The sequence below is a fragment of the Hirundo rustica genome, chromosome 1 (genome assembly GCF_015227805.2).
Source record: "Hirundo rustica isolate bHirRus1 chromosome 1, bHirRus1.pri.v3, whole genome shotgun sequence".
NCBI lineage: Eukaryota > Metazoa > Chordata > Aves > Passeriformes > Hirundinidae > Hirundo > Hirundo rustica.
The window spans coordinates 98849255-98875863 of NC_053450.1; the positions used below are offsets into that span (position 1 = coordinate 98849255).

At 41.0% G+C, this 26609-nt stretch overlaps 1 protein-coding gene across 1 annotated transcript; it reads left to right on the forward strand.

The window, feature by feature from the left end:
- Positions 1-547: 547 nt before the first annotated feature.
- On the forward strand, positions 548-18958 carry IGFBP3 (insulin like growth factor binding protein 3). Its single transcript, XM_040086020.2, has 4 exons — positions 548-1561; positions 5805-6031; positions 8565-8684; positions 16028-18958. Exons 1-4 carry the CDS (start codon positions 1177-1179, stop codon positions 16151-16153), a joined length of 858 nt encoding a protein of 285 aa, XP_039941954.1. The 5' UTR covers positions 548-1176; the 3' UTR covers positions 16154-18958.
- The last annotated feature ends 7651 nt before the right edge of the window (positions 18959-26609 follow it).

Below are 26609 nucleotides of genomic sequence, written 5' to 3' on the forward strand. Positions count from 1 at the left end.
GTGATCATGACCATACATTTTCCCCCCAGGCTTCTTTGGAAACACAGCTGACATGTGAGCTGTAAACCGGTCTCAAGGTATGCCCCGAACCTGCGGGCGGGCGTGTGCGAACACGAGCACATGCGTACCTTTGCCAGGGCCTGGACTCTCAGCCCCAAGGTGGACAGGATTGTAGCTAGGAGTCCAAAAAAGGACACTCTCTGCGAGCTTCTCTCACCGCTCTTGGTGCCAAGGAAACACACATGGTCACGGGGAAGCGCACACACATAGAGACCACATTTTCTTCAACCTAGAGACACAGGACGTGGCTCTCTCACAAGAGCCCTACCCCTCACGGCTGATTTCCAAGAAGTGCCCATAAACCCTCAGCAGCGCTGCGTCCCCTACCTCCTCCCCCCGCACCTCACCACCCTGCGTGACCAAACCCTGGATCCGGCGAGGGCCGGCGCTCACGCCGCGCCGCGCGTTATTCATGGCGCGGGGCGGGCCGGCGACCGCGGCACTATATAGGGCGGACGGACGGCACGGGGGACAGCTGGGAGCGGGGTTGAGCAGGACAGCGCTGCTGTTTTCTTCAGACCCTCAGTTTGGTTTGGGTTTTTTGTGTTTTTTTTTTTTGTGTTTGTGGGGGTTTTTGTTTGTTTGGTTTTTTTCCTCACTTTCGCAAAGTCTTTTTTTGTTGTTATTTTTGTTGTTATTGTTGTTTGTTTGTTTTATTGTTTTGTTTTGGGGGTTTTGTGGGGTTTTTTTTGTTGTTTGTTTTCGGTATTTTGTTTTTCCTTTTTTTTTTTCTGAGCGTTGTGTGTGGCAAAAAAAGAGAAAAGTTACCGTCGAGCCAAGTAATTCAGGCACTCTGCAGGGAGGAGAGGGGAGAAGGAAAAAGTTGCCTTTGTTGTTAGCGAGCTTTTGCTTCCTTGATGTGACTGCGAGCAAACGACTGCAGAGAGGGACGGCGTACGAGCGCCGGCAGCCCGGCTCCCCGCCTCCTCACGTCGGGAGGCTTGCGAGCCACAGGCGGCTCCGCTCCCCGCAGCCCCCTCGGAGGCGGCTCGGGCTGCGCCGCTTCTCTCCCTCCGCCCGCGGCGGCTTGTGAGCACCCGAGCAGGGCTCTGCTCGTCCCGCGCCAAGCCGAGGTGCGCGGGGACGGCTCCCGGCGGCGCCCCTCCGCCGGTTGCCATGGTGCCGCGGCCCAGCGTGCTGTGGGCAGTGGCGGCGGCGACACTGGGGCTGCTGGCCCGGCGGGCGGCGGCGGCGCTGGCGGGGCCGGTGGTCCGCTGCGAGCCTTGCGACTCGCGGGCGCTGCAACAGTGCAAGCCTCTGCAGTCCGACTGCCCCGAACGAGTGCAGGAGCCCGGCTGCGGCTGCTGCCTCACCTGCGCCCTAAGCCCGGGGCAGCCCTGCGGCATCTACACGGAGCGCTGCGGCGCGGGGCTTCGCTGCCAGCCGCGGCGGGAAGAGGCGCGGCCGCTGCAGGCGCTGCTCGAGGGCCGCGGGCTCTGCACCAACTCTACGATGGGTGGCAAAATGCGGACCTTCCTGCTGCCGGGACCGCACGTTGCCGGTAAGGGGCCGGGGTGGGAGGCGAAGGGGTGGCTTTCCTGCGCGCTGCTCTCCTTCTTCGCTGTTTTCTTGTTGGGCTGTTTTGGTGGTGGGTTTTGGGTTTTTTTTGGTGGTTTTTTTGGTGTTTTTTTTTGGTGGTTTTTGTTTTTTTTTTGTGGGGGGGGGGGTTTTGAGTGTGTGTGGGTGGGGGTGTGGGGGTGTGTGTGTCTCCGTTTCTTTTGTTTTAAATTACAAAAGAGGCAGCACGAGCGGGTAGGCGTGGGCGAATTCGCGGGAGAACTCTGTCTCTGGAAACGGCCCTAGCTCGCTGTCCGTTTGCTGCCGGCCCGAAGGCGGGGGGTTCTGCCGGTAGCCACGTAGCCGAGCCCGGGATAGTTGTGAAGGAGGTGTGCTTTGGCCGAAGGAAAGGACAGTTTACCTCTTCCACTTTATTTATGTATATACCGGGTTTCTTTAACACCGATGTCGAGAAGTAGCTCCTCGCAAAAGAGACAGAGATGGTTTAAAAAAAAAAAAAAAAAAAAAAAAAAAAAAAAAAAAAAAAAGTGGGGGTAGAGTGGGGGAGGGCTTCCGCGGGTGCATGGATGGAGAGAGAGAGAGGGTGTCATCCTCGCCGTTTTTTCCCGGTGTACCTGGAAAGAAAGTGAGGAAAAAACTCGAGAGAGTGGGGTCTAATTTCTGCACTACAGCGTGGGTAAGTCAGGGAAGTCTAAGAGGAGAAAAGACAAAAAACAAAAGACAAATTTAAATATCTCTTTGGCCTGCAAAAGTGGTTTTTTAGAACAAAGTGTTTACTCAACAGTGTTTAAAAGCACATTGTTTTTTGTCTGTTCTGCAAATAAATCCTTAGTCAAACGAAGGTTTCCTGTTCCTCTTCCATGTCTTGTAAGTGAGATGTTCACAGAATGGATTTTGTTTGAAAAGGAAGGGACAGTGGGAAAAAGTTCTGTTAGAATGCACATTTTAAAACTTAAGACAAGGAAACTTGGGATTCAGATTGAGAGAGCACAGTCCCGCTAGGCAAGCATTTAATTAAACTGTTCGCTAACCAAGAGCAAGTATGTTAACGTTTATTTAATAGAAAAGTGTGTCAAAAGGCTTTCCACTGTTTGCATTTTTAAAAAACCAGATGATTTTCTGCTAGATTGTAGGGACTCTTTGACTAGCCATTTTTCGGCTGAGAAAGTGGCACTAATGCTCCAGTTAACTGCCTCTTAGAATAATAGATGTCTTATTATAATTATTTATGTGCTGCTTCCAAGCTTTGACAATTTGAATGAGAGTTTGGAGGTATTAAGTGAAGTTTTTTTATCTCCTTGGAACATCAAGTAGGTTTCTTCGTCACATGAGTTTGCCTCATCCTGTTCATACTTGGAGTAACACTGGAAACAAGAAGCATCTCCTCGCTATTTAGGAGTTGGTGGTGTTTAATCTAGGGTACTGCTTTCAACAGTGACTGCATTCTTGGCTGAGGGAGAACTTTGATTTTTAAATCAGTCAGAACTTTTGATTCCTTAAAAAGGAATAGTAGGACCCTTACAGTTCACATTTTAAGAGTGAAGCTTGCAAACCTGGTGTGCAAGAAGGGCCCAGAACTTATATGACACATAGTGCCATATAGTGCCTCACTTCCTCATGAGGACCACTCTACTCCCAGCTCTCAAGCCAGCACTCCCTGGTATACACGTCTCTGAGTAGGATCACATTATCTCCTTTACATGCAGCTAGGTCCTGCATCATGTGCTATTCTAATGGTTCTTTTTAGTTCACAGAAATTGCTATAAGTTGGTATAGGATAGAGTATATTACAGTAGCGTCATGACAGAAATTGTAGTTGGCCACTGACTTTCCAGCTGGTTTTGTTTGGCACAAAAGTGTTAAACAGTAGTGTGCATTTGCAACCCTTTTTAATCTCTTTAAAAAAAAAGAGAATCAGTAACTCTCATGGCAATTCTGTTTCTCTTATGAAGATGTAAAGCTAGCATGGCACCAAGTTTATGAAACTGAGTTAATTAAATATGCTTTACAGTTTAAAAAATGGCAATATGACCATTTTAATCTGAAGTGTAAGAAGTGCTATTGATCTATGGTAGTCTCTCTAAACTGAAATGACCAAACATTGTCATGGCTATTCAATGCATGTTAAGAATATTTTCTACTTATTTTTTTGGTAGAAGAGAAAAACTAACTGATTGAACTGGACAAGTCGCAGAGAATCTAGATTCAGGTTTATAACATTTTAGTGATTAATTTCTTGCAAATTTCATTGAGAATGTGGAGGGAAGATACTACAGCTTCAGAACAGGACATTAAGCCACCAAAAATATGTTCAAATACCACTGTGAGTGTGAGTTAAAGCCAGGAAATTTGGATTTAGGACTTAAATTTCCTTAATCCATTTGCACTGTGATTTGGATTTTTCTGGTCAATTATGTCCATTGCCAGCAGTGGCTGCACTAAAACAACAAGCACCAAAATGTTAACTCAGAACCCTCTTCTTCTTATGTTCCTTCCCCCATTCCTGTGTATTGGCAGTGTCACTGTACTCCCTGTGTTGAAATATTTAGCATCAATGAACTATGTTCGTTGAACATATGCTTTTAGCTCTGAATTTCTCAGCTTTTGTGATTTTTCTTTTTTTTTTAAGTGAGTCATCAAGTATAATTTTAGTAGTGGATGTTATTATAGTGCACTCCCAATAGGATTTCCTAAAAAAAAAGGTGGTCAGCAGCTAAGACAGGAACTAAGTGGGGCTCAGCTCTCTGCTATTACTTAGCTGTTAGGAATACCTTAACTCAAAAAATTCCCTGGAGGAAATGCAAATTATTACAGTTGCACTGCAGGAGTCTTCTAACAGAGAGAAATGCAGCATAGACATTATTACCTTAGAGGGTACAGGGACCTGTACTTATGAAGTATGTTAGAAATATGTGCTTCTCCTGACTTTTTGTGGATGGTAGTTTAAAGAGAAAATATTTTTGAAGCTTTAGTTGAAAACAGTGTTTGTCCTTGGAACCACCACAGAATGAATGGTGATTTTTGCCCGTTACGTTTAAAATGTGTTTTGTACACCAAGAAACGTTTTTTATTTTTATAGCAGAGAAATGAAAGTGTGTTATTCTTTTTCTTTCCCATTCTGTGTGTTGAATAAAGGTAAGGGGAGGGGAAAAAAAAAAAAAAAAGAAATGGCTAATTAGAACCATGAAACTCTGCAACCTAGAGTTGATAGCATTAAAGACTTAAAAAACAAAACAAACCAAACCAAACAAAAAACAAAACAAAAAAAAAAAAAAAACAAAACAAACAAAAATAAACCACAAAAAACCAACCCCAAACAAACAAAAACAAACGAACAAACAAAAAACCCCCCACACCACCCCCAAAAAACCGGCCTGGGACAGGCAGAGCCACACTGCAGCCCCTAAGTGCTCGAAGCTGGCCGCCTTTATCTGGGGTTGGTGAAGTCAGCAGTGGCGGAGGGATCCACGCCCCGGCGCCGGTGGGCTGCGATAGGCCTCGCTCCTGTGGTGCAGACCTGCCCCAGGCAGGCGGCACTGCAGCGGGTAGTCAGGGGCGAGTGACCGGCGCGGCCGTGGTTCCCGGTGCAGTGACCGTATCTAGTTTTCCGGTCTTGGGTATCAGCCTGCAGAAGTGATGCGGCTGGGCACTTTGCAAGGCCGCGCTGAGCATGGGAATGCTTCAGTTACAAAACTCATCGCTTGTCAATAAAGGTGCTGACACTTGCAGAATGCTACAGAGTTCATCTTTTTGTATATTGCTATTTTGTAAAAAGAAAAATTAAACACTCAGACTAATCTAGTAGCTTCTTGATTGAAGGGAGACCACATGCTCTACAGCTTCCTTACAAGAGGAAGCAGAAAAGCAGGCGCTAATCTCTTCACTCTTGTAACCAGTGATAGGATCTGAGGAAACGGCATGAAGCCGTGTCAGGGGAGGTAGAGGTTAGATATTAAGAAAAGTTTCTTCACTCAGAGGGTGGGTGAGCTCTGCAGGGAAGTGGTTGCAGCAGCAGGACTGACAGCATCCAAGAAACGTTTGGACAATACTGTCAGGCACCTGGTTTGATTCTTGGTGCTGTCCTGTGCAGGGTCAGGAGTTGGACTTGAGGAGCCTTGTGGGTCTCTTCCAGCTCAGGATGTTCTATGATTCTATGTTTCTATGTCCTTGCAGACACAGCTGGCAGCCAAGTAACATTGTTTCTTCTGCATTTGTTCTTTATGAAGGAAATTTCAGTGATTCTGAAGAAGACAGGAATACCAGCAGCGTAGAAAATCAGGCCATTCCAAACTCTCACAGGGGGCCAGATTCCAAGTCACATCCACCACACGTCAAAATAGAGATAATCAGGAAAGTGCAAGCCAAAGATACACAACGCTATAAAGTCGAATATGATTCTCAGAATACGGATACATTAAATTTCTCCTCTGAATCGAAACAAGAAACTGAATATGTAAGTATTTTTGTAAATAGGAAGGCATTTGCCAGCATGTGAATGTATGCCTATGTGTATATATACGCATGTTGTGCATATAACAAGATCAATAATTACACTTAATGGCTAAAGAGCGGTAATTGTTGTAGCCTTTTAGGACATTCTGGCATTTTAACTGGTAAATCTGTTGACACTGCAAATGCATACACAATCAGCAGACCAAGAAGATTGTGTTCAGGAAACACATAGGACTAACGTAATGATGTTTACATCAATACAAGCATGACTTTCACTGATGTTTCTTAGAGGTTGAAAGTTCTTGTTCTTCCCTGTTATTGTTACACATTTGTGTGAGTCAACTTGGGACAGTTTTATTAGTGTCATCTTTAAACCTGGTTGCAAACAGTGTGATTGAGTTGCAATAATGGAAAAATGATGTTTCACATTGAGTGTAGTGGCACTGTGTTCATACACTGCCTGTTGCAAATCAAGGGAGATAAACTTAGCCTGAGCTGAGGATTAGGATCTTGACTAGTCAGTCACTATGACATGCTGAGCACCACCTCCACTTGGAGTTGCTGTTTGGTGGTATTGCCTAAATGTAAAGTCTTGTGGTCACAGTCCTATTGACTGTGTCCAGTGAATTTGGAGGGTGGTCGGAGTGTGGTTAATCTGAGGGCAAAATAATTCTCTTCCTGTACATCCAGCTGATAACCTGGGCCTTAGGCCAGATGGCTTGAAAAATGGATATACTTTGGCATTTTATCAAAACAGCATGGTGAAAGCTGACACAGCATCTCCTCTTCAAAAGAAGGTTTTGAGACTTGTATGAGGTGAAAACCTCTGCCTGAAGAAAGAGTGGCTTCCAAGAGAAGCTTCATTTTTAGATTGCCACTGATGTCCAGCCATCTAGTTATATCACTTCAGTATCTGCCTTCCAGTGTGTCCTCCTTCCAAAAATGTGAAGTAAAAGTGCCATCACTAAAAGAATGAAAGTTGATTGCTCTGAAGAAATAGATTTGTAACTAGGATGAGTAGTGATAGTTGGGTCTATGAGCAAAGGTATACCAGTTAACCAAGGCTGCTGGTGTCTTTAAGAATCCAAAATAAGTCCATCAGAGACAGGTGCCTTTGTTAACAAATGCTCTTCTAGCTGTGTCTGCACGTTAGCTTTTGATACTGGTCTGGCTGACTTTGGAAGCTTGCTTCAAAATAAAAATTTTTAAAAAGCTGTTGGTCTTTGTGTAGGTCTAATTTGGGACCAAATCACTGAATGTTTGTCACTTGGAGTCAGTGAATTTGAGCAGTAAGAGAAGCCATTGAAAGGCCATGTTTAGAACTTGAGATAAATACAGAAAGAAAGCACGAAGGCAACAAGGAAGGTCTTTACTGACCAAAAACCTCCATTTTAATCTCCAGTACTACTATGGAGATTGTATGCTTTTAGACACTCACATTAAAGGTCCTTTACATGAGCAGAATATTAATATTACCACTTGAAAGTATAAATGTCATTACTTCACTAATTAAAAACACCAAATGAGTCTTTGTGTCAACACAGCAACTTAAATATTTTTAAATAGTGTAACCATGCAAAGAAATTATTTTGTGTCTCTGCTGAAGAAGTGGGCTGGTGGCACAGGTCAGTGATATACACAGATAGCAGTGTAACTAAGTACAGAGTTTGTAGGCTGTGACTCTTGACTCCTGATCCCACTGCTGACACTGCCTTCTTGGCCTCTGGCAAAATGTGAAATCCTCTGCTCTTGATTTTCTGACTGTGAAGTGGGGCTCATAATGCTTTACTCCCTATCCTGAAGGGCTGTCATGAGATATAATTAGTTGGTGTTTGAGACATGCTCTTAGAAGTGCTTCTGGAAGCTCTTTTTGGCTCATTGTCCTAGAGCTAATCCTCACTACGTTGTTGTCAGCCTTTTGCAGATGAAGAAAGTGAGGAAAAAAGTGACTTATCTAATGAGACTTGTGTGCAACAGGTCCTCTGTATGACTCGTTTATTTGATTCAGTTGAAATTGGGTATTGTTGTCCAAAGCTGAGGTAATTTATATATAGGTTATGCCAAACCACTTATTTTCAATTGTCTCAATTTCATTTAAGCTTTCAAATCCAGCAGAATCACACAATCCCCATACCACTGGGGATGGCCTATCTAATCGTGTATTTCCAGTGGCCTACTTTCTTCTTTTTCCACTTGGTCCAAAGCCAGCTTTTCCAAACTTAAGTTTTATGTGACTGATTTACATACTGGTTAAGCCTTCCCAAAGGTATATGTGACTTTGATTTCAACTGGAAATGCCAATATGTCCCTCAGCATTGTGTAGGGCCTTCCATCTTTAGAAATCAGTTTATCTTGGATAGAGCAGAAAGTCAGATTTTTTTTTTTTCTGTGGCTGGTCTGCTTTTGACATATTCAGCCAACTCTTTGTTTTAATGGATTTGTTTGGGTTTGTGCTTTTTTGCCCTTTGAAGAGTGAAAAATGGAATTTGGGAGTGAAGTTTCATCTGTGTTTTCTAAAATGTGCTTGTTAACAGGGTCCATGTCATAGAGAAATGGAAGACACTTTAAACCACCTAAAGATTCTGAATGTCTTGAGTCCCAGGGGCTTTCATATTCCAAATTGTGACAAAAAGGGATTCTACAAGAAAAAGCAAGTAAGTACAGTGTTTCAATCATTTCAGTGAATGCATTTCACCTTTTCTGCATCTTTGTTGAAAGATCTTGCCAGCAAGGTGCATTATATATCATTTTGAGGAAGAACTAGTTGATATCCAGTTTTAGGACCTGATCTGATAGCGCTGAAACTTGTCAAGTGGTGATAGTATTTTTATTTTCTGTTGATCATGACAACAGATTCATTTGAGAAACTTCATACCTAATCACGCATGGGTTGACTGGTGTCCTAGATACTAATGCCCTTTGGTTTAAAAAAAGCTGTGCCTCTACAATAACCCTCAGAGCTAATGTTGCAGTCACCACATGACTGCAATAGATCAATGCTTTAAATTGTAAATAGCTGCTTGAGAGTTCCTAGAAAAACTACACTGGATCATATTACATAAAGCAACTTGAGAAAGGTATGTATCTGTCCTTTATGTGCTACACAGATCACTTCAAAATCCAAGTCATGTTATCATGAAAATGATACTTCTGGTAGTTATTCTGCAGCAAGGATGGCTTCTCAGCCCTTTCTAGTTCTGGGGTTGTGACCTTTCTTGACAAATGCTGACCAAAACTGTGGGTATTTATACTTTAGTTGTGTTGAATTGAGCTACAGCAGCATTCTCCATTCAATGCTGCCATTGAAGCTCATTCAGAACTTGGAGAAGTCAGGTTCTTTGTTTAGTGTGCACATCCCATCTAATTTCAGTGTTTAGTTAGTGGGCTGCCTCTAAATATATATTTCTTGGGATAATTCCAAAATTGCCTGAATTCAAAGGTTTCTTTAAGACTTTTCTGAAGGACAGATTTTGTTTGTGGATCATTGCGTTACTTCCCTTTGGGTTTACACAAATCAGCCTCTCTATCTCTGGTAACCAATGGAGCGGTTGACCCTCTGTTGCTAGCTAATGCAATTCATTGGTTGGAAGTGAGAGGGCGAACTCTGATCAGGCAGCCTTATTTTAGGAATGCTTTCTGTCCATTTTTTGGCTTTCAGCTTTCTTAGAAACACTTTTCCTTTCTAGTATTCCCTGGAGCTCTGCAATAGGTTGTCAGTGTCAGGTGGAGCATTTATAACAGGGGTAAGATTTCCAGCCTTCCTTTCTGCCATCAGAACAGCACTGACAGTGCTGTTTGACTTTTGTACATACTGCTGAGCTTTACTGTGCTTCCCAGCTTTTCCTGAGCAGGTGGTGACAACTCCCAAACAAGGGAAGTTTCTTTTTGTTGCCTGGAGCTTTGGGAAGCCTGTGTCAGCCGTGTTGTGCTGCATGTAAACTAGTAGAGAGCAATGCCCACATCTCAATCTGCTTGTTTTCAGAAAATGCATTGTACTGCTATGCAGAGTGAGACTAGGACTGTGTTTTGTGCCTGTGTCATAGAAGCATTTTCTTAGCTGCTCTAGAACAGCATGTCATTTGACTGTGTTCAAGGCACTCAAATGTACCATAACCCTTTTACTTCTCTACCCATTTTCTTCTCTACGTATTATAGAAGACTGCAGACTGGTATTTACTTTGTTCTGTAGATCTTCCTTTCATCTTTCTTCAGACTCTGAGGTTTTTGCTTTGTCTGCAAAAATGTGGTGGTTTGCAAGTAATCTCTGGCATTGTGTGTAGTAAATCAGATGCACATTAAGCACGTGTTAAAGTGGCTTACTTTTAAAACTTATTTACTGTCCAGCCAGCATATATAGAGAATGAAGGGACACTTTCATACCTAGCCAGCCTTGTCAAGCACTGTGCCAATTTACACAGGTCCAGTAGTTTCAATGGTAGTTTGAGATGACTCAGGGTCTTGCAAGAGATGCCCACAAATGGAGCCCACATGAAATTCACTTGGGTTGCTGATTCTGTAAGTGAAACTTGATTAACTCTGGGTATAAGCCCTTAGAGATGATACTTACAGAGGCAGCCTGCTTCTCTCACCAACAAAATACAAATCAAAAATAATAGTTGCCCTCACAGAATTAACTCCTAGGGAGAAACACCGACAGTTTGAGAAGTGAGTGAGTCATGTCCAGATCAAATTAACTGTCCACAAGGAATTGTGACAATTGTGTTTGGTTGGTTTTCTTTTTGAAGCATCAACATGTAGGCCTGATATTTTAGATACTGTGAGCTCCTGTCTAATCTCATTAACAGAATGCTCTGCTGTTTTATTAATTTCCTTCATGCCATTATTAGCCATGTTCAATCTGTAATTGAATTATATTCTATTGTCACAAAATTCAGAATAATAAATTAGGAAGTAGACAGCAAATCCATTTAAAAATGAATGCAAGCTAGGAATTTTGAATCCTATAAACAGTTGCCAAAACACTGTCTAGGATGAGAATGTAGTAGGTTTGGGATGGTAGGAATCCGATGAATTATGATCACGCTGGCACCATTAAAATTCATTCAGTGGGCATGTGGTAGCAGCACGCAAAGACATAACACGGAGACAGGAGGTCTGCAGTGCAGACTTGCTCTCCAAACCAGAGCAGGGCTGAGAGAGCCTGTTTATTTCTTTCATTTTTATACATTTGTGCGTCTGGTTGTGGATTGGCTTCTGGGGTTACTACGCTTCACCCTACTGGCCAGACCAGCTGTCAGTTACATTATTTTCAGGCTAGAAATATGTAAACAAAGGACAGGGAATGAAAACAAAAGGTTTGTTTATGTTCCCATGCATGACAAAAGTGAAATAGTGCTCCTAATATTGTGCAGAAACTAAAGAAACTGACTCCATCTTATGAACAAGTAGAAGGCTTTAAAAAAACTCAGAAAAAACAGGGTGAAAGTGGGCACTCACATATTCTGCCTTCCTGGTCATCTGGTCTTCCAGTCAATTTGAAAGCACTTATTTTTCATGACATTTGTGGATTTCTAGAAATTGACTTTTCAGGAACAACAATGGAGAATAATTTGCATATGTGAAACGCTTCTAAGAACATAAATTTATATGTCAGGGTGTAATGTGAAAAATATATCACACCTTATGTTTATATATGAACTTTAAACTCAGACCTATCAAAATTTATAATTCTGTGTCTTAATCACACATGTAAGGTTGCATTGTTCAATTGTGCTGGCAGATATAAATATATATAACTGGCTCGATGGCCAGGCCCAGAGGGTGGTGGTGAATTGTGCTGCTTCCAGCTGGTGGCCAGTCACTACTGGTGTCCCTCAGGGGTGTATGGTGGGGCCAGTTCTGTTCACTATTTTTCTTGATGACATGGATGAGTCTTTCATTAGTTAATTTGCAGATGACACTAAGATGGGAGTGTGGAAGGGAAGGGAGAAGAGCGCTGCAGAGAGGCCTGTAATGGTTGGATGGGTGGGCAGAGTCCAATAAGATGAAATTTATTAAGTCCAAGTGCCAAGTCCTGCATTTTGGTCGCAATAACCCCCTGCAACACTATAGGCTGGGGATGGTGTGGCTGGACAGTGCCAAAGCAAAAACGGACCTGAGGGTACTGGTAACAGCCAGCTGAACATGAGCCTGGTGGCCAAGAAGGCCAGTGGCATCCTGGCTTGGATCACGAATGATGTGGCCAGCAAGACCAGGGAGGTCATTCTTCCCCCGTACTCAGCACTGGTGAGGCTGCACCTTGAGTGCTGTGTCCAGTTCTGGGCCCCTTGGTTTAGGAACGATGTTGAGATGCTTGAGCATATCCAGAGGTGAGCAACGAGGCTGGTAAAGGGCTTGGAACACAAGCCCTATGAGGAACAGCTGAAGGAGCTGGAGTTGTTTAGCCTGGAGAAAAGGAGACTTGGAGGTGACCTTATCACTCTCTACAACTTTATGAAAGGTGGTTGTACTCAAGTGGGGGTTAGTCTGTTTCTCCAGGCAGCAACTGACAGAACGAGAGGACACAGTCCTAAGCTGCACCAAGGGAAATATAGGTTGGATATTAGGAAAATGTTTTTTATAGAAAGGGTAATAAAGGACTGGAATTGTCTGCCCAGGGAGGTGGTGGAGTTACCATCCCTGCATGTGTTTAAAGAAAGACTGGATGTGGCACTTGGAGCCATGGTTTAGTTGAGGTATTAGGGGTGGGTTGGACTTGATCTTGACGGTCTCTTCCAACCTAGTGATTCTGTGATATAGGTATATTTATGCATAATTAGTTGATAAAGGCACATTCCTATCTCAAGCATGGGAAAAAAGCTTTTGATGAAATTAGAATTATTATATGGGGCAATTATTAGAATTGTTAGAATTATTAGAATGATTAGAATACTGGAGCCAGATACTCCCCTAGATGTGCACTGGCATCATTCCACTGAAAACAGAGCTGTGCTTGTCAGGAGCCAAAATGACCTGAGGTATTTATCAATGTCTGCAATCTGTTCCTGAAGACCATGGTTGTAGCTCTACGGAGCCCTCTGGACTGACCAGGAATTCAGTGTGATACTATATGCTTTTCTATGCCCCATAAATGCCTCTGTGGCGTTTCTTTGTGGAAGGGAGAAGGGCAGGTGGCATGGAAGATGGCAGCTGGTGGTTCTATCAGAAGTAATTTCTGTCTCCACTGCTTGGGCAGTTTTCCAACTTTTAAAACTTAAGAAGTCATACTTTATGAATAGTTGGGCAGAGCCTAGAAAGGAATGTGAAATACAAAATTCATAAGAGCAAATATTTATGTATATGTTTTTGAATATGACCTGTCTACCACTTCTGTAGGGAGTGTTGGCTGTTTCAGGATAAAAGCATCTCTTTTTAATCAGAACTACTTTACTATTGACAGCATGCCTGAGTAGGTAGAAAAGAATCACTTGGAAGAGATAAATTGTTTTCTCATAGAGTGTTATTTCAGCTGTAGAATGATCTAAGGGTTTTGCTTTTCAAATGGATTGTCTAGAAGAAGTAGAAAAAAAGAAAGTAATAGGAAAGGTGTTTCTGCAGATTAACTTTATGTAGTAATTAATTCTGAAAATTGATTGTGCAACCATTAAAAGCAATCAAAACATCCAACAACATGAGGACTTTAACTGATAATTTGTTTTGAAAGTGATGCAAGCATATGTATCAATGAGAATTGTGTAACATACTTCATATAGTATTTCTAAAAGGGAAGGCTATGTTACTATTATTAGCAGAAATGTAGTTTCAATGTCAGAGCACCAGGCTGGCAGCCAAAAGTCCTATGCTCTTTGGGCTCTATCTGTGCCTACTTTGTTGGGCAAACAACTCTGGAAATGCTGGCTCAGTTTCCTTTTTGTAAAAATAAATTGTGCAAAGGCTGTTGTTTATTAATTCCTCTGTTTTGAGCATGAAGAATTTAAGTCAGTATATGTTAATGGTACTTACGCTAGAGTTCAGTCCGTTCACCATCAACATTGAAGAAAAAATTCTCTTGACATCAGTGGATATTGAGTAGTCAACCATGGAAATCCTGGAGAATACATGCGAGTTCTAGTTAGGCTTTTGAGAAAATAAATATAAGTTGTAGGACGTTCATTTAAAGATTTAGTAATAGATAAGAACTGAAGTGCAGCTAACCATTTAATTCAGTGAATTGTTAATGTAGCTGTTCTCTCAGTAGGTTTGAACTTCTTTACCCTCTTCTAAAACTAAGCATATGTTAAACTAGATCTTGTCATCCTGCTGCTGTCCATTTTCATAAGGCTAATGCAGAAGGACAGCAGATTTGTAGAAGAGAAGACATTGCATTATTTCTTTGGGATTTTTACTCAATAATATATCGGAAGGGTGGATTATTTCGCAGTTATGCTGAATAACATTACTTAATTTATGGTAAAATAAAATGAACAAGATGTTGATTTGTTTGAAACATTTGTACCTAATGTAAGACCTGCTTCCATATCTCTTTCACAAGGTCTTAGTGAAGACTGATTACCCTACTCCATGCTGCCACAAATTAGGTGGCTCATGGGCCAGTGTGCTGGTGCAGGCTGTTCCAAAGTGATCTATATTTCCTGTTCCATCCAAGATAGCACCATCACCTGAGACACTAAACTAGATATGGAAAGGAGCAGTCACTTCGAGCAGCATGTGAAGCCCAAAGCTTGCTTAATGTTTTCTTGTGTACCTGCACATGGAAAAGACACTTATGTGAGCCACTTCCATAGCCTCCTGAGACACTGGGCCATGCCTAGGAGATTCTGGAGAACAAGAAGTAGAGGGATAGTGGTGAAATTTACCAGATTGTACCAGTCTGAACCTCTGAAAATTTGAATTACTCTGAATGTGATCTCAGAGACAACAATTGCTCTGTTTGAATGATAGACTTGACAGTATGAGGGACGTTAAGTAGCTCCAGTCTAGCCAATCTTCCTTCATATTGGCAATGCAACAGACAAAACCACAGGAAGCGGGATGTGCTTGTGTCACTGCCTCTTTTGTGAGTATGTCCTGAGTAAACAGCCACCTTTGCATTTGAAACAAATCCTGTATCACCATGTCTCAGAATAATGAGCTGACAGAGAGGCTGTCTTGACAGTGAGGCACTTACCATTGCAAACCTAGTGAGATTCTGGATATGTCTTATGAATGTATAAAACCCTTGCAAGGTCACAGAGGTTCATGATAACGTAACTATGTTCAGGGTTGCATACTGAATGCAGCCTGCAGCATGTCCTTTAGTCTAGTTTGTGTTATTTTTGGTCCCTTGGGAGGAGCATTACTTATTTAGTATGTAGTAGTAGTACAATGCATATATACTGCATTGCTGCTTCTAAAGAGGTTCAGTGTTATTGCCTGTTATAGTTTCAGGTTGGTCAGCATTGTTGGCAAATTCCAGCAGTTAACTTAAAGCTAACATGTTATAGACTAGTAGTTTTACAAAGTTTTTAATAAGAAAACATACATGTAAAGTTCTAGTCCACCTAGCAGCTTTTGCAATAACTACACCACAGGAGGATTATGTATCTGTTAATGAGTGTCAGCTACACTGTTGAATTTCCTCCAGTAAACAAATGCAAAACAAGTGTGTTTCTTGCTGCAATGATTGTCTTTGCCAGACCTGTGATTTAGTATAGAACATATCTGCTAAATTTTTTTTCTAAAGATGGGTCCCAGTCACTAGCCCATGCTGTTGTATGGTATTCAAAAGGGAGCAGCTATGCTACCAAATATGATAGGGAGCACTTCATAAGCCTATTTTCTGGTAGTTCTCTGTGCAGTTTTATGATAGAGTAGTTAGACCCAGAGAGATTGATGGGGAGGCAAGGTAAGTTTTTATTGAAATACTTTGTAGTGGTAACAAATACTGTGATTCTGTCAGATATAGTCAGGATACTGAAGTGCAGCTATCAAAGGAGCAGGAATACTACAAGTGGAGAAAACATAACGCATGCTAAGTGGGACTTTTATTATGTTTCAGTGTCGCCCATCCAAAGGCCGAAAAAGGGGTTATTGCTGGTGCGTGGATAAATATGGACAGCCACTTCCTGGGTATGATGGGAAGAGAAAAGGAGATGTCCACTGCTATAACTTGGAAAGCAAATGAGGACTGGGTGCCAGTTCTTTTGGCATCTGTGCATGGCCACTGGACCTCACAGAGACCTTGAAGGGGCTCAGCAAACACTGTGGGACTGCACTGTCTATGGAGTAACAAGCTCTTCCTCCTGCACCAGATGGGGAGTTACAGCCATGTGGATGCTGCTGCAACTGCACCCTGCCACCGACACACATCGCACTTCCTATGGGATGTGTAGGGAGCTCTGAATTCTCATGTAAACCTGCACTATTAATACCCAGAGAGAGAAAAACAAAAGGCACTTCAGAATTGAATCAGGGAGTCTCTGCTGACTTTTTAAAGAATAGTCTTTTGATCCCAAAAGATACTGGGTTTTTTATTTTAAAGTATTTATAGACGTTAAGCATGTAAAAGTATTAAAAAGTAAAACAAAATCAAAAAACCCACAAGGATTTAAAGGTAAAGCTTTTTTTACAGGTCTGATAGGAAACTTGTCTTCCTGGGTAAAAAGTTTTATAAAAATCTCAACTTTTTAAAGAAATGTATTTCTAAAATAAAGACATGGCTATTTTTTCTGTAAAATATATTATGAATATTCTGTTATTCTATATTTAATATAATTCATTATTAATATACTTTATTTAAATGTAACATGTGAATATGAAATATTACACAGTAATTCTAGTGTATACATCTGTATATGCAAAGAGAAAGTAAGTAGGGAAGGATTTACAAATATGTATAAATCTGTATGCATACACATATGACCTGTTCTAGGTAATAGAAATGAATTTTTGGAGCAAAGGAAGTGTTTCCAGAAGGGATTGAGTTTTATTATTTGATATAACTACAACTACCAAGATATATATATATATATTTTAATTGATAATTCTAATGTACCCATCACTGAATTATGCCACTGAAAAGGATAACAATCGCACTGAAACTCTTGGTAAAGTTTTCTTCTGTCTATACTTTGCTTCAGTTTGTGCAACAGGGCTTACATTTCCTCCATTTACTGCTCACACTGATACAGAATATTCATGGACAAAAAAATGCCATTACAGTATTACTCTTTGTATTTGCTTATTTATTTTGAAAAGGTGTATCTATTCTGTGTTGTCTTGGTACATTCTACCAAAGCACTTACTCTGTATGAGGAAACCCTGTTGAAAACAGTATCGACAAGATAGGGGGAATCATGGACCCTGGGTGTTGAGACTCACATGTTTCATTTAGGTAACACACAATTGTTGCTTGCTTTGACTATGGTAGAAATCATTTGCCTGCATTTAAGCATAGAAGAACAACTATTGGGTTTAAAAAGTTAAACTCACTTTGTGCCGTGGTGTTATATGTCTTTTAAATTGGAAGAGAAGTGATTTGGTATTGTTGTGGTATGTGATGCTTTCACATAAGGAAGGCTCTGGCAACTTTTTTTTTTTTTTTTTTAGGCTGATTGTTTAATGTACTTTGTGAAAAATTCTGTATGACAGTGAAATCTGGATAAGAAAAGGTGGCCTATGAAATGGATAATCTCTCTGGAAAATAATGCCCTATTTTGTATATGTATTTATTTATATATTTTATATATTTATATAAATATATATTCTTATATGTTTCACTATAACTGTTTCTCATTGTGGACAAAAGAAGCCATCAACACTGTAGTTTTTTTGTTGGGTTGGGAACTCCATGAAGACTAAAGGCAGTGGGCTTTCAGCCACTGGGGCTAGGGGTTGTGTTGATGGAGGAGAGACTGTGGTGCTGAGGAGCCCATTCCTCTCCCACTGCACGAATTACAGCCATCCTGGTTCCTGCCAGCAATGGCAAATGTCTTGGATGTGGAAGGGTTTGGATATGCAGATTGTCAGGGTTGGGGCAGCCCATCACTGTAACTCAGATGTTCAATGCCTTACCCTGAAATGTATTAGCTGAACAGTACTGTGAGTGTTCCCCATATCTTTCCAATTTCTGCCTAATGAAATGAGTTCATATCATCATTAAAACTGAAATTTTATAATGTCATGGTAAGAAAAAAATGTACATGAAGTGATACTGACTACAGGCTAATACAGATTTCCTGACACATGGTTACAGAAAGCTTTGTGAGGTGAAGATTTATTACGATATATTTATTGCTAAAGCAGATCTAATGCCTGGGAAAATTTGTTGGCAAAATAATAAATGCTGATCTTTTTTTTTATTTTATTTTAAATTTTTTTAGAGTTGTAAACCAGTTCTTTTCAAATAATTTCACAGAGAGAAGAAAGATGTATATAATCAATATTTTGGCATATAATCATAGATAAGAAAATAAGGGTTGGATTAATTGAAGTGTGTTATTATTTTGCCTCTTTTTTAAATGACTATCTGGTGAGCCTTCTGAAAACAAAAATCAACTTCTTGTTGAAAGTGATAGCTGCTTTGCAAGGCACATTTTGCAAGTATGTAAGATGTTTTAACAGGCTGTGACAGGCTTTATGATTTGGGTATTTTATCAGGTATTTTAATTTTTTAATTTTTTTTTTCCTACAATTAAAAACAAATATAGAAGATGGCTAGTAGAGGTCCTTAAATCATATATTTTATGAAAAAAACCCAAACACACTACATGTCACAAAGCTAAACCTGTTTTAAGCATGCAATCTGCCACATGAATATTTAAGAAATGGCATTCCGCTCCTTTATTAGTACTAACGGTCTTTAGTTATGTAACAGAGAAAACATACAGCCATAAGGGGAAAAAAAACCCCAAAACCCAAACCTGTGTGTAAATCAGTTTTGTTATTTTGCTTCTAACAGACATCTCTAAAACAGACATTGTGTTTAAAAATCGCCCCAAAAATAAAGTCTCACCTGTAATTTAAAGCTTTGTCCTTTTCAGAAGTTGCTTTTCAAATATTTTTTACAAGCACAGTTACTTGCACTAGTATTGGATACTTGCCATTGTCAATCTGATGTCCCTGTCAGTTGGCACTGGTATCAAATGCAAAATAACATTATTATCTCTCTCCAAAAAGATAACTTTTCAAAAATGAAGTGGGGGCTTTTTTTTTTTTTTGTTGTTGTTGTTGTTGTTGTTGTTGTTGTTTTTGTTTTTGTTTTTTTTTTAAGCATTCCGAGTTCTGTGAAGACAACAGTCCAATTCAATAGACAAAACTACTTGCCATTCAAAGATTTTTCCCATGGTTAAGGGCTCCAGTTCAAACAATTATATGTATTTGTGATCTACACCCATGCAGCAGAATGTGGGCAGCACAAAGTAAATGTATGTGTCAGTATCAGTTCAGAGGAAGAGTTACCTCCAGGTGCAGGTTAGAAATGATTCCTGCTAAGAGCTGCAGTGAGTGAAGAACTTTGGGTGTGGTGACAGAAATGAAACCAATGCATTAGAAACATCCCTTATGTCTTGGTGCCTTCAGTGTGTTCAGCTTCAGTATTTTATTAACTTCTTCAGCCTTTTTCTAGAATTTAATAAGCTCTTTCAAGAAACTAAGGTGGTCTGAGTTAATATTAAGAAGCCTTAGAAAAAAATTTAAAACATTATTTGCACCTCAAATATTTACGTGGCAAAGTGTTATAAAAGGTAAAAACATGTACTGCAAAACTTGCTGATTTCTTCTTGAGCATGTTTTGTCTCTAGATAGTACATGGGTACCATATGTAGCCCAGAAGAACGTTTTAAGTATTTATTCTAACAAGTGTGATAAATAGCTACATAAATTCCTTTAATTGACCAGAATGCAAATTAAAGCTGCCTTGTAGGCAGCTCTATTATCTTACGAACTCTGAAAAAGTTCCCTTTTTTTAATAGATCTATTGTTCTATAGTTTTTGGAGCCCAGAATATCTTTTTCCACCTTTCTGACATGCCTGCTTTTCAGGGCATAGCATTAGCTATTTGTGCACGAGGGAAGGCGGCTTCATTGAATACCAAAACCATGCACTTAATTAATTTTTAGTACAGTCTGAACTTTTAATAACTGAATTCCATAGAAAATTCCCTATTCAGCATAATTCCTTATTGAACTCAGCCCTAAATTTAAGTAGTGTTTTTTCAGACTATTTGGGAAATCATCTTTGTGTTTCTTTAGTCACTCTAAAACTGTGTAAGCAAGGATGTCTCCACAGAGATTGCACATATTAGCAACAGGAATTTAATTAAGGTATGAAAGGTACTGAAAAATTTTCCTGAATGCCAAAGCATATTACTATACAAAATGAAATGTTTGTATATGTAGCTGTTTTCTCTGTGGTCCTGCTGTGCCTTTAGAAATCCTTCAATTCTTTTAATTTCTACCAGAATATGCTTCATTCCTCATTAGAAAGGGCTCCTTTTTCTTTCCCAACTCCCACTTTTCCCCCCTTTTTTCTGAGAGATCCAAAAATAAGATTAAAAAAGGATATCAGAGTATTCCAAGGACAAGATTTCTGTATTTCTGACAGTATCAGTAATGGCTTCATCTGCAAGCATGCAAAATAGGTTCAAGGCCTTTCAAAGAGAAGTCTTTTAGTATGTTCTGTGGACCTGGGTATCTTCTTCTAACTAGAACATATTTAGGCCTTTGATTTTGGAGTCTCCATCCTTGGAGATACTCAAAAGCCATCTGCACACAGTCCCAGGCAACCATTCCCTGGTGGCCTTGCTTAAGCAGGGAGGGGTGGACCAGGTCACTTCCAGAGATCCCTTCCAACCTCAGCCATCCTTTGAACGTATGGGTGTATGAGCCTATCAGTAGCAGTTTAGTGTCCCAAGTTCCAGCATGTGAGATTGTCTACATTATGCAATGTATTGATTGAGAAGATGCTACAATTTTTTTGCCCAAAAGAAAATTTTCTGGAAAAATGGCAAGTAGTACAAATTTGTTGCTCACCAGAAGAAGCTTCAGTTGTAAAACTCAGCGTTTTATTTACTTCTTCCAGTTCAAATTTTGCATAAGTATAAGCATATATGCCAGTCTTAAAGAAAATCCCATTGAAAAAATTTTCTTTTTGCTTTTACCCTGTACAAATGTTAAAAAATGCAAATTACTTCAAGGCAGAATGTTGCTGCTGAAAAAATAAAATGGAGACCAGGTATTATCAAAAGCAGAGGATAATGCTGCAAATCTCAGTTTATCCTTGCAGAATTCATGTTCTGCTGCTGTATGCATCCTGGCTTTCCATTTCTGCTGACCTATCCAAATTCCTTAAGAGCCTTTCTCTGTCAAGGCTAATTTTACCCCGCTGCTCTCTCCATGAGTGGGGATGGAAAGAAAGGGAGCAAAATTATCTCTGCAGAAGAAAGCTGACATTTCATGCAGAAAAATCTCCTTATTTGAAAAGCTCTAAAGAAAAGGACTGCTTCCCATAGCCATTTGTGGTAATTCCTTCCAAAAGTGGAATAGTGAAGGGACTTGCTTACAAGAGCCAGGTTGAGAGTGCATTTGCCTCACTCCTTCAACTGGAGAGCAGAGGCTATTTTTGCCTGCTTATGCTGTATCGAGAATATTCAAGGTGAAACTTGTTTCCTGTATCTGTTATGTATCATGTAATTTGCACTCAGTAAAAAAGACCTAACTGAGCTTGGAAAGTTGATTATTTGTGGTAGCGGCTCGCAAAGAGATAAAACGGAGACAAGAGGTCTGCAGTGCAGAGCTGCTCCCCAAGCCAGAGCAGGGCCGAGAGAGAGAGCCTGTTTATTTCTTTCATTTTGATACATTTGCGGTTCTGGTTGTGGATTGGCTTCTGGGGTTACTACCCCTTCACCCCACTGGCCAGACTAGCTGTCAGTTACATTATTTTCAGGCTAGAAATATGTAAACAAAGGACAGGGAATGAAAACAAAAGGTTTGTTTATGTTCCCATGTGTGAGAAAAGTGAAATAGTGCTTCTAATATTGTGCAGAAACTAAAGAAACTGACTCCATCTTATGAACAAGTAGAAGGCTTTAAAAAAACTCAGAAAAACCAGGGTGACAGATTATTGTTTTATCACAGGGGTGCTGCACAAAATCTTCAGCCCTCAGATTCTGCCATATATTTCTACTGCTGCTGTTACCAAGCTACCAGCAATATGTTGCTGATCTTTTTCTGTTTCCTTGCTGGGGCTAAATGGTAAGGGCTCAGCTACCAAAGCAGAAATAAACAGAAGCTGCAGGCAAATAAAAAATATTAAGTAAGATGATTATTATAGCCACCGTTTGCTCTCAGCCTCCACAGATATCCCACACTAAGATGCTTTTCCAAAGAACCTCAGCATCTCCACATCAGCCTGGTGAACTACAAAGCACTGTCAGTGAGAGAAAGAAAATAATCACCTGTCACCATTTGCATAATTATGCAATTAAAAGCCTCAGTATAGGCACAAATAGGCTTCTGTTTGTTAGCTTATGTCTCGGTTGGAGGAGACTGAGCAAGAGGAAGACTGGCTATGCTGTGCTCAGCATAGCAGAACTACAACACAAAGGCTGTGCTAGTAGAGCTGTCTGTTGGTCAGGCACCGTCCCTGTTGGAAAATGTGGCAGGTAAGGAAGCAGCAAGGAGTCAAGCATGTGCACAGCCCCTGCCTTCCCTTGTGTGCCCTTGTCTCTGCTGGGCTGCCCATGCTACCACTCAGATTTGATAACACAAGACGGAGTCTGAAAACATGAGCAGAAACTTTTTTCAAAATAAAACAGCCATTATCTGGAATGGACTCAGTTTCAATATATTAATTTAACCTTATTGCAACATCCATGAGCTCCCTTGCTCCCACATCTTTCTCATGGGATGCTGCCTCTCACCCTGCACCCTCATAGTAGCTTCCTTGCAGATGAACTTGGCTCTCTGGTGGCAGTTGCAAGTCAAGGGAGGAGAAAAGGAGGGAAAAGAAAGCTTTTGTTTGTTGGTAGATGTCATGGTGGTCTAGTCTGGTGGTGAAGGCATCGCGACCTTCCTTGCTAGAAGCGTCTTTAAAAAGACAGCTAGATTGATGGAAGCTCAGGCACTTTCAGGCGGAGAGTGATTTAGCTCTTTGTGCACCCTTAGGTGCAAAGTGATCAGCTCTTAGGTCCACTGTCAAGTGCAGGGATTTGTTCTTTGTGAGCTTGCCTGAGCAGCAGAGCCATGTTTGCCAGCCCGGGTGATGCAGGAGTAAAAGCAGCGAGACAGGATCTTTCCAATCTCCAGGAAAGCTTCTTTATTCCATGAAGTCCAGAGGGAAAGACTCAATGGTCCTGGGGGAGAAGGATTTTATAGGGTAGCTAGGAGTGGGGTCTCACAACTTGGCCAATGGGGAAAGGAATTGGGAAAGGGACCAATCAGGGGAAGGATCCAAAAAGAACCAATCAGGAGGGGTAAAAACCAGGAACAAGGGCAATAAACAATGGGGTATGAAACATTAACATAGAACTGCAAAGGCTCATGGGTTGAATTATTTTTTCTCACCTTGAGCCACAAGGAAAACTCTCAAAGAGATTTCCCAAAGCAGAGTCTCTGCAAACTGAGACAGCCTAGGGGCTGCACATGGGTTGAAGCACTTTTGCTCACCCTGACCTAAGGGGACTTTCCATAGGGTGGTCACTGCAAATAGGCATTCTAGGGTGTGTGATGGCTCTGAAGGGTTGAATCACCATCTGTGAATGATCCAGGGGCCTCCACAGGGAAAGCTATCATCAGAATTATTTTCATTAGTCAGAGTGCAAGTGCTGGTATGTATGGGCTCCTGCTTCACTGCCATTTTTTTGGTACTTACTGGTAATACAGAACATAAGTGGCTGTATCCTCAACAAGTCCTCTCCTTCTTTGTCCCCTCCCACCTTCAACCTAAAAATGACTGGGTTATATAGGGTGGTGCGTCTCTAAGAGAAGCCTTCCACTTGCACCAACTCTGCTACTGTTACTTGATATATACCACCTACCCAAATCTCAAAGAGTCAAATAAACACAGGTGTTTGTTAAGGTGCTCATACCCTACTTTCCTGTGCAGTCTGGATACCTGCCCAATTCTCCATGCAATGTACAGCAACAACAGTGTTGCATAAATGCATATGCTATACATTTATGCAAAATGTGTCAGCAAATAGAAAACTGTCTTCAGTGCAGCCTGGGGAGACTGTTTAGGTTACCTGTTTATCAGTGGAATGATAGCCGAGGAAAAGTAGACCAACTTTGAAGGTGTTGTCTAAAGATACATATAGAACTTGACTACTCAATTTACAGAATGATCAGAGTCTGTCCTGGAGTGAGTAGTTTGAAACTTTTTTTTTAAGGCATTTTTTCTTTATTATTTTTAGTGTATTATTAGTATAATTAATTATTATTATTATGGGTTGAGCAGGGGTTAGACATAAGTGTTGTTCTGCAATAGCAAAACAATGATGTGTGTAGAAAAATTACATAATTCTGAAAAGTCAGTGCTGTTAGACTGCTGGTAAAGCACAAGCATCTTTACTTCTGACTTTGCAGAAAAAAGCTTGTTTTAGGTCTGGTTTAGCATTTTTAGTAATATCTAGTAATAATAGCACTTGTAGTAATAGCACTTGTAATATCTAGTGCTATGGGAGCTGAGTGCTTTTCAGAAATGCAGTAAATCCTGTGACAAGTCTCTGCCATGTGCCATTCCTTTTCATCCCACTTTTCTTCTCCCTGAGGAAAGAAAACTATATATGCTGCCTTTTCCATTTCCATTTTAATTTTTTTTCTGTGCTTAGGACTCCCATTAGCAAGTGCAAGATCAAAGGAATAAGTTTGTTTGTAAAGTAAAAGGCTAAATTTTCATGTGCTTAATATCTAATTGCATTTTGGACTGCAGGAAGTTGTTCCCTGATTAAGTTTTTCTTCTCCAAAGCATGTGTTCTTATGGTAGTGACAGAGTTGCTGATGAGTTTTCAGTGTTAGGGTTGGCTGCCCTTCACCACCACTTTCCTTCTCTCCTCTTTTCTCTCCCCTCACTTTCTGCCAGTTCTAGCTGACACAAATGTGTCTCTGCTCTACTCCAAAGCAATCAGCAGAACTGACTCAGTATGAACACAGCCCAGTACCAGGTGATTTTCGGTAGTCTTTGGACACCTTTGGGGGAAACAGTGGGAAGAAAATGAAGTACAGAGGGCAGTGACTTAATTTCTGTGCCATGAACATTTTGCAGCTGGCAGTAGGCCATGGGCAGGAGGAGGCATGGCTGGAAAAGACCCTGCTGCAGCAAACCTGACAGGGCTTGGCAGGAAGAAGCACAAACTTTGTAGGTAGAGCTCTCAGATGACATGAACCAAACATCACAGATGCTCATCTGAGATCTTCCCACCAACTTATTTCTTTTTAGGTAGAGTAGGAGGAATGCAAGTGGAGGTGGAGAGAGGGAGCTGAAATAACAAGAATCAATACATCCCCTTTACATTTCCAGCTACACACCAGATGACTCAAGCTGCTGAGTATCCTGTGGCACCTTCCTTGTTTGCCCACTCATTCCCACCAGGCTTGGCTTCCCAGCACGGGAAGAACCATTGTGGCAAGCACACACTGAAGCCAGGACTGCTAGCTGACACATGCCAAAGAAGGGAAGGGAAGGCACGGGAAGGCGCGGGAAGGCACAGGAAGGCGCGGGGAGGGGAGGGGAGGGGAGGGGAGGGAAGGGAAGGGAAGGGAAGGGAAGAACAACAACAAAAACACCAAAAAACCCAAACCCCACCAAAACAACAAAACCAAAGTGCTCCACAAAGAGGAAAAAAAAAATCAAACCTCAAAAACAAACAAAACAAACAAACAAACAACCCCCCAAACCAAATACAACCAAAGAAAAACTGAAGACCTTTGATTTTTGACCTCATGTTTGAGGCTAGGCATAAAAATTAGGACAAAGCAAGGTGTATCATCAGTGGTGTAAATGTAGTCCAAGTTCCCAGCAGCATTTTTTTAGGGAAGATAAAATTCACCTGCTTTGCCTCCTTGCATTAGGCCTAATCCCACTATATGGAAGAGTCTGGTCTTAGTCAGGCAGCTCATCCCAGAGCAGCTGGGAAGATGTCTGTCCTGGTGAATCCTAGCAAGATGTCATAGGACGGCAGATTGCACATAAGGAGGCACTCTTCTCCTGCCACTTTCAGTGGTAAGGAAGGGGCTAAACACTTCTTAGAAACTGGGCTGTCATTCCTGAATGTTGTGCAAAGTAACTTCTGTTTCTGGTACTTAACAAAAGAGTAACTCCTAAACCTCTCTCTCCACTGAAAACTCCAATTTCTTTCAGCTAGCTTGGGAACCTTCCACCCTGTAAAACACTGGAAGCAGCTGTCCACTAGATTTCTATTCTATAAATAGACTATTATTACATTAAACTATGAATGTTTCTCATATATATATATATATATATAAATATATATATATATATAAAATCCCAATAAAAAGAATCAATTTCTGCTCTTTAGAGATATACCTTTACACAAGATCTATGGAGTGAGAGCAGTTGGAGTACCCTTAAGAGTGTGCTGGAGCTGTGAGACTATGATTTCCCCTCATTTCTTCACCATTTTC